We start from the raw sequence: 8,126 nt of genomic DNA on the forward strand, positions 1-8,126 counted from the left end.
AGACACACACACACGGGGTACACTCAATGGTGAATAACAATGGAGACACACAAAGGCCTGGAAAATGTATAGAATTTAAAAGGTGAGAAAGAAAGAGAGGTTTGTGTAAGGGATAGAGAGGAGGGTGTATAACTAGGAAATGAAGAAACAAGTGTAGAAATTGTTGTGGTTAAATGCTTTTTTCAAAATGTCTGATTGAAATCTTCCAATTGCTTTGGGTCACTGTGTAAATGATTTATTGCAGCCTGGTGTTAAACACACTAAATTGCAACAGCAATGAAAATGTGCAAAATGATAAATGTGATTATTATTTGTCATCTCTTATTTTCCTAATATTGCAAGTAGAAAAGTTCTGTGTTAAAAAAAATAAAAAACAGACTCTGCTACCATTTTCTTTAAGCAGTGATTTGTAATTTCATATCAAGACTACGGTGGCTGGTGACTGTGTCTTCCCTGGTCGGTCTGTGGTGCTGCGGGCCGTGCATCTGGGGTGTTGGGGGTGTCTGGTGGTCTGTGTGGGTTGGTGGCCCTGGGTCTACCGTCCCTCGGTGGCTGTGGGTCTGCCCTACGGGGGTCGGGGTGGATTTGTGGGGAGGCTGCCACCTTGGCCTGGGGGGCCCGTAGAGGTTGGGGGGGTGGACCGTGGGCTCGGGCTGGGCTGGCGCCGCGCTGCGGGTGGGGGTAGGGGCTCTGGGTCTCTGTGCGCTGGGGCCTGCGGGGCGCTGGGGGGTGGAGTTGGCCCCTAGCGGGGGACGGGGGGGGCGGTGCATGCTGCTTTGCCCCTGCTGCGCTCTGGGGTGGACTTGTGCGTCCTCCGTCCCTTGGGGGGGGCATGGTGGGAGGCACACGGGGGGCCGCCTTGCTTTGGGGACCCTTGGGGTGGGAGATGGGGTGGGGCGTGGGCCTGGTCTGGACTGTTCCTGGGCTGTGGGCGGGGCCGGGATCTGGGGATTGCTGCCGTTGGTAATGCCGTGGTGGCCTGGGTGTGGGTCCGGCCTCGTCGGGGATGGTGTGCTCACCGGGGGCCTACCTTCTGGTCGGGTGTGGGGGTATCTGGTCCTCCGCCCCGGCGGCGCTCATGGGGTGCCATGGCGTGTCCCTGGCCTGGACGGGTTGCTCCCTTCTTGGCCAGGGGTGGGTGGGATTGGGGCATATGGCCCTGACAGTCAGGAAGCTGGCACCCTACTAGGGGGGGCACTCTTGCCCACCCCCTATGCCCCCCCCACCGCAGATGATACATCTAAACACTCACATCTAGGGCACCGGGGGGGTGTGGCTGAGCTGATGGGGGGTCGGGGGGTGGGACCATCACATGGTGGGGCCGCTCTCCATTCCCCCCGATGATCTGCCACTCTTCCCCTAATTTTATCGCATGTTAGACATTAGGGCCTGGTGGGCGAGAGACACGTCGACGGCTCCACTGTCTGCCAACAGTGGGACGCCCGTGCCACATTTCCCTCCGCCATTTTAACTTCACCTCAGATACCAACATACATCGTATCACACACGCACACACCTCCAAATCACTCACCGGTGGCCTGGGGTGGGGGGTGGTGGTCGTGGGTGCGCTCCTGAGCGCCCGGTTCCTGCTCACCCCCCGGCCGTGTTGGGACTGGCGGTCTGAGTGAGGGCAGCAGTGGTGGCCAGGAAGCGTCGCTGGACGTGGGGGATCGGGTCCCCTGCGCTCGGTCTGGGGGGTGTCAGGGAGGCATGGTTGTGGCCCATCATGACGCACCTCCCTGAAGGTGCTGTGGTGGGCGGCAGTCTGCTTACCCGGCGGGGGTCGTCGGCGGGCGCAGACGCTCCTGGATGTTGGGGGACCCCTCTCCGGGGCACCGCGGGGTTGGGTCCTTGGACCACTGGCCCCGCCTCTACCTTGGGGGTCTGGACCGGCTCGGGAGTCTGCCTCTCTTCCGTCTCTGGGGGCCCCCTTGGCTGGTGGCCCTACGTGGGCCTCCTCCTGTCCCTCCCTGGGCTGGGGGGCATGCAGTTGGCTTCTGGGGGGCGGTGGGGGTGGCTGTGGTGGGTAACTGACCGTGCCTCCCCGGTTGGCGGTCTGGGGGGGGCTAAGCTCCCCCCGGTGGTGGGCTGGCCCTGCCCTTGGGCGCTGGCGGGCTCTGGGTGCGGGGACCCTGGGCCTCTGCGGCCTGCCTGGGTGTGGGGTGGTTCGGCCTCTGTCCGTGGTCTTGTCGCCGTCGGCTCCCTCGGGTTGACCCTGGGTGGGGGGGGCTTCCCCCCCGCATTCCTCCGACTGGCCCCCTGCGGGATGGATGCGTTGCTATCCTGGGGGTGGTGGCTGTGGGCCTCTCCTGCCCTATACGGCTACTGGGCGCCCTAGGCGCCTGGATGATTTTCAACCCGTCGCTGGGGACTGGCCGGACATTGGCACGGTCCCCCACCCAGATTCCAATCACACCTAATGACAACCCCTGCACATATACACTGATATGCACGATCACACACGCACACACACACTAACACACTAAGATAAATTAAATTTAACTGACATAACTGTTGTAAGCCCGGACATACTCTCTTGATGTGGTCGTTAACAATTACTATATAAACTGTATCTGAAAGTATGTTCTGTATACGCTAAATAATTTAAACTGTTTAATGTTATTAACCTGTTACTAACACACTAATGTCATCCTAAAGTTGTCTATGTTCTGTCTTATCAGGTATGTTCTTTCTACTTTATATAATTTCAATTTAATGGTACTAACCCATGTGTTGTCCACCTTGCTCTCTCTCTCTCTCACTCTCTCTCCCTCTCGATCTCTTTCCTCTTCTTTTTTCTCCCTCTCTCTCTCTCTCTCTCTCTCTCTCACCCCCCCTCCCTTCCTCCTCCCCGCTCACTCCCCATCCCCTTGTCAGTCCACTCCCTGTCCCCCTGTACGGTCCGGCTGCCCGCAACACATAATCATAAAACAAATAAATAAAAATACTGCAGTTCCGTGTATCCCAGACTCGTCCTGCACATATCAAATCTGTCCGACACCAAAAGGCATGCTGTCAATCATATTACATGTCCGGGGTACTGGACAGGACAGGTTAAAAAAAAATACAAATAAATACAGTATTAGTATTTTTTGTAACTAATTAGCTGACACCTCGATACTTTACCTTTTTATGAGGGAAAACATATCTGCTAGACATTATACTCAATGGTTCTAACTAAACTACTCACATTTGACTGTGGGTGAGTTGCTCAGCGTAGCTGGTAGTCATGGGAACAATGTAGACAAATACTGTGACGTCTTCAAAGAGACAACAAGCAAGAGGTTTAACTTTAACACAGCGATACAACAGGCTGAAATAAAACTTAACTGTTTGGACACCAAACTGCAGCGTTAGCATATATATTCAGGGTCATCGTGACTAAAAGTTGAGTTGGTACTAGCATAGAAAGTTTTACATGTTTCTCTGGGATCAGATGGCTATATACAACGTGCCCCATGGATGTAAGATAGTGCACATAACATTACATTCTTACATTAAGTGTACGTACCATCCCTTTCTAAATATGGACCACCAGGACTCAATGTGCTGCTTATTAGTAGAGGAGCCATTACATGTGGCTGGACACTCCAGAATAGTAATCACTGTGATGGTGACGTAGGGTACACTGAATTGCAGCCATAGTGCCATTCTCCGTGCCACAGTCTGTGGCAACATTGACTTTACGCAAACATGACAGGTAGTAGTGAGCAATCACCAGTGGGTTGTTATTTGTTGGTCCACATTCAAGCCACAGTATTTTACGTGAAAATCCATCAATACATCCTGAAATTGCCAAACCAAATGGCTTAAGTTTATCATAACCATCAGCGTGCCACATACAATTCCATTGGAGTGGTAGGTTCTTCTGATAAATCTTCTCGTGAATTACAGTTTTTTACGATTGCTTAAGTACGGAATTTCAAAACACTACACACAATTAGCACAACTACACATAATATGCAGAACACCTCAGATCCTGTGCAAAATTAAACACTCTTGTACAAACTATATACACATTTATAAAAACCACATTATGTTACCATATGAAACACACATTTCATCAGGCTTAATTCTGTTTGAACCAGTTACACACTGCTGCATTTAACTTAAAACACTTTTACAAATTGTACCTCTCAATGATTAGATTACTGAAAGTGAAGTACACAGAGAAAGTGCAAATATACAACATGGTAAATTCAAACACGACACAAGATCAATGCTGCAGACTATTGAAAATAAGATTTATTTCTCGTCATATAACCAAAATCAGTCAACATAGACAATCACATCAAAAGAAGAAAACAAAAAGAAATCTGAATACAATACATTACTGTAAATACTACACATCTTTTTGCCTAGCTGGATCTAGCCAGAGAATTTCATCAACATCACAGGCAATATTCTCATTGGCAAGACATCGTGGGAAGAACCGTCTTGAATGACGGATCCATCCTTGCACAGCTGTGGTGTCGATTTGGTCACAAGCCTCCTCCATGGCCTGAATGAGGGGCACCTGAGCCTGGGGCCGGAGATCATAAACCTTCCACAGCCATGCCGAGAAAAACTCTTCGATGGGGTTTATAAATGGAGAATATGGTGGAAGGTACAGTACTGTAAACTGTGGATGATGTTGAAACCAGTTCTGCACAAGAGCAGAGCGGTGGAATGACACATTGTCCCAGATAACAATGTGTTGCATCTGGTGCAACAAATTTCATTTGACAAATTTGGTCCTCTTCTTCTTTGAGGATGTTCTCCTCCTGTTTCAGGTCTACCTCTACCTCCTGCTCGTCCTCCATGGATTCCCCCTCTCACCCTCTCTCTTCTTCCTCTGACTTATTCCATTTTGGTTGAAAGCAGGTGAACTCACATGCTGCATTTTGTAGCGCTCAAACCTGATTGGTGTGTCTGCAATAAAGCAATCATGTGTGTTTAATCAACTGGTTCATGTGTGTGGTGATTTGTCAGTCAGTGCTTTGGAATTGCAAGGAAGAGACATCATGATATTATTCTGTGTCTAATGCATACAAGTGTGTTTAGTGTTTCGCAAATCACTGTGTGTATTGTTCTGCAAAAAGTGTGAGGCTGACTTTGTGTTTATAGTGGTGAAAATCTGGTCCAGCGTTTTGCTACTTGAGTGTAAGGTGTTGATAATTGTGTAATTCTTTTGTTTTTAGTGTTCATGCAATCATAAAAAACTGTAAGCTCCCGAAGCAAATTCATAACATCATCTCGCTTTACTTGTAGACCGTACTTCTGTTTAAGTACCTGCCACATTGTGCGGTAACCGAACAGTTGTCCAGGTCCAAGAAGTTCCAGTGTGAATGCATTGATGACAGCGTTTGCAGATGAAAAATACTTTCTGCGGTTAAAAACGGCTTCATTGAGCTCACTTTTGAGAGTCCTCACGCTGGTATTGACGACATGTAAACATGACATCATCTCTCTAATGATGTCATATGCGTGGCCCTCCATGAAATAGGAAATGCAATGTTGCAGCATATCCGATCCTTCTACCTGGTCGACGTCTGCCATAAAAACCAAAGACCGTCCACATGAATAACAAAATGGCATTACACTGCAAATGTTTTTGCCACAAAAGGGACAAAACCTCACTCAGTCACAAGCATCCATTCTCACGACACACAGAAGTCACAAACTGACCGCTCACGGTATCATTTCCGGGTCACTCGCCGCAGTTGGGACATTCCCTATCCGTAAGGACTGTGGCTTTTGTACATTTGTTTCGGTATTTGTAGTGTTTTGCATTTTGTAAATTTGTTCTGGAAAATGTAAATTAGTTTGAACTTTTGTTAATTTGTTTCTGTATTTGTAAATTTGTTTCAAGTTTTGTAATACTGGTTTGCACTTCCAGGCCACCGTACAAGACAGAGGAAATGCACTGAAAGACAATTCCATCATGTACATTGTACATTGATTATTTTTAATTTGATAAGTTTATAAAAGGATGTAAACTGCACCTCAATAACACAATAAACAATGGGCTGAAAACAAGGGAGTAACAGTTCTAGTTTTTGTTAAATAATCTATCAACTTTCAACTACAGAAAAACCAGAAATACCACACCTGTCTCCTCATACTGAACAGGAGGCAATATCACACCACAATGCTCTTAACACTCATATTATTTAACTTAACAATCATTCCACTGTATGTGCCAAAATTAACATTTTATTCAGTGCATTATTGGACACAAACAACACATGCTATCATCCCACTACACATCTCTTTATGCCCCTCCAGTGAACGCAGTCTAAAACTGTGCCTGAAAAAATTGTAAGTAGGCTAATTAGCACTTTTCTAATCTTGATAACCACTCAAAGCTGCCTTACACCACAGTTTTGTTATTCTCCCATTCAGGATATTTTCTATCACACATCTTCCATTCATGCGCTGCCGGCACAGCCTTTAGGAGCAACGTGGGGTTAAGAGTCTTGCCGAAGGACACATGGCATGTAGGCTAGTGGAGCTGGGAATCAAACCCATAACCTTCCAGTTCTAGCTCTACCACTGAGGCACTGTCACATGTGTCAGTCCATTCGCAAATCTATGAAAAACAATTTTGCAAATATGCTGTAGTTAAGGTCCTTACATTGTGATTAGCATGAGCTCATTTTTTAAATGATGCACTTAAATCAATTGAACTTATTAGGTGAAATTCATCTGATTCAGAGACCATTTCCCCCTCTGTATCTCTGTGGTGTAATAGTTCAACAAGAAAACAGTTCTTTCTCCCTAAGGAACAATTCAGTTTTGTGTATCACTACAATAAATCCCTATTTCCCTCTATACATCTACATAAAATTATTAAATCACACTGTGTGTGTGTGTGTGCGTGCATGTGTGTGTGTGTGTGTGTGTGTGTGTGAGTGAGAGAGAGAGAGCTTCTATATGTGCTTCTATATAAGATTATACTGTAGTGGATTCTAAATCCCACACACACAGGGTGAAGTTCAGCATTACAAACATCAGTCTTGATCTTGCCACCTTGAAATAAGATAATCCCTGAGACAGAAGTAATGAAAGAGAAAGAAATATCCCTGAGTATACATAGAAAGATACACCTGCATTATTAAGAATGTTTTAAATTATTATGTATCTGTATAGATGTCATCTATATTGTTTGTATCTGTAATTTCTGTTCTATTTTATGTGGAGTCAAAGACAATTACCTTATTGTCCACAATGTATAATTAAGTTTAACCTAATCTTACTTAGAACTTTTATTTTATCCTTCTAAATTTGGTGAAAGGTGGACAACAGGATGAGCAACAGTGAAGGTTAATGTTGTGAAGCCTCTTGACACAATCAGAAAAGTGTTTCTCGACTCATTTTGTGTTTCTGGTCTTTAAACATCATACACCATCCCCCAGGCGGCCCAGCTGAGGCTGTTCTGACTGCAGCACCAGTCCAGATGGTCAAATGCTCCGTCTCCCTTGGTGTTGGTCTCTTGAGTCACAGCCATTTTGGGTTCTCTCTGCTACATCACTGCAGATGGCTGCTGAAGTTCTAAAACCTAATCTGAAGAGGTGTGTCCTGTTCATGGAGGGTAGAACTTTTTAGTAGTTTTGAGTGAGTAGGTGACATGGCATTGAAGCTATTTTCAATATAAATTAAATTGTTCAATATTTAAGTATAGTTGGATTTAAATAAATGTAACGTGATAAATAGTAAAATACTATTAAAAGAGGTGTTTATTGTTTTATTTATTAGGATCTCAATTATGCTCTAGAGGACCACTAGTCTTCCTGATGTTCAACATGCAGAACATGCAGAAATATTGATTTGATTAATATTGTGATCAATATCGAATGATGTAAAAAAATATAACATAAAAAAGTGATGTCTATTCAACACATAAATAATATTTGAACCATAATATAGAACACAGAAAAAGCACTGCAAAAATCATACAATGGTTATGATAATAAATAGAATGATGATGATGTGTGTCCTCTTTGTCTTGGGCAGCCCTAACTGGAGTCACTGTGTCACAAAAAATATATGGATTATAAATATTAATATTCATATAAAATAGAGAGGCACTAAAATCAAACATATTCATATATATGACACACTCAAATCAAATAGGAGTGTCCTGT

The 8,126-nt window shown here is 45.4% G+C and overlaps 1 protein-coding gene across 1 annotated transcript; it reads right to left on the reverse strand.

Annotated features, from left to right (window-relative positions):
* Positions 1-426: 426 nt before the first annotated feature.
* LOC131463817 (proline-rich protein 2-like) lies at positions 427-7,489 on the reverse strand. Its single transcript, XM_058635867.1, has 4 exons — positions 7,423-7,489; positions 1,532-2,259; positions 1,031-1,159; positions 427-873 (listed from the first exon to the last, which is right to left on the reverse strand). The coding sequence occupies exons 1-4, from the start codon at positions 7,487-7,489 to the stop codon at positions 427-429; spliced, it is 1,371 nt and encodes a 456-aa protein (XP_058491850.1).
* Between the last annotated feature and the right edge of the window lie 637 nt (positions 7,490-8,126).

This window comes from Solea solea, chromosome 8, assembly GCF_958295425.1.
Source record: "Solea solea chromosome 8, fSolSol10.1, whole genome shotgun sequence".
NCBI lineage: Eukaryota > Metazoa > Chordata > Actinopteri > Pleuronectiformes > Soleidae > Solea > Solea solea.

Bases quoted from the DNA above. Each gene is read 5' to 3' on its own strand.
- LOC131463817 (XM_058635867.1), bottom strand. From the start codon at position 7,489: ATGGCTGTGACTCAAGAGACCAACACCAAGGGAGACGGAGCATTTGAC. The intron at 2,260-7,422 runs GTCAGAACAGCC...TCCATCCCGCAG, and splicing joins CCATCTGGACTGGTGCTGCA to GGGGCCAGTCGGAGGAATGC. The intron at 874-1,030 runs GTAGGCCCCCGG...TCCCACCCCAAG, and splicing joins CCCCCACACCCGACCAGAAG to GGTCCCCAAAGCAAGGCGGC.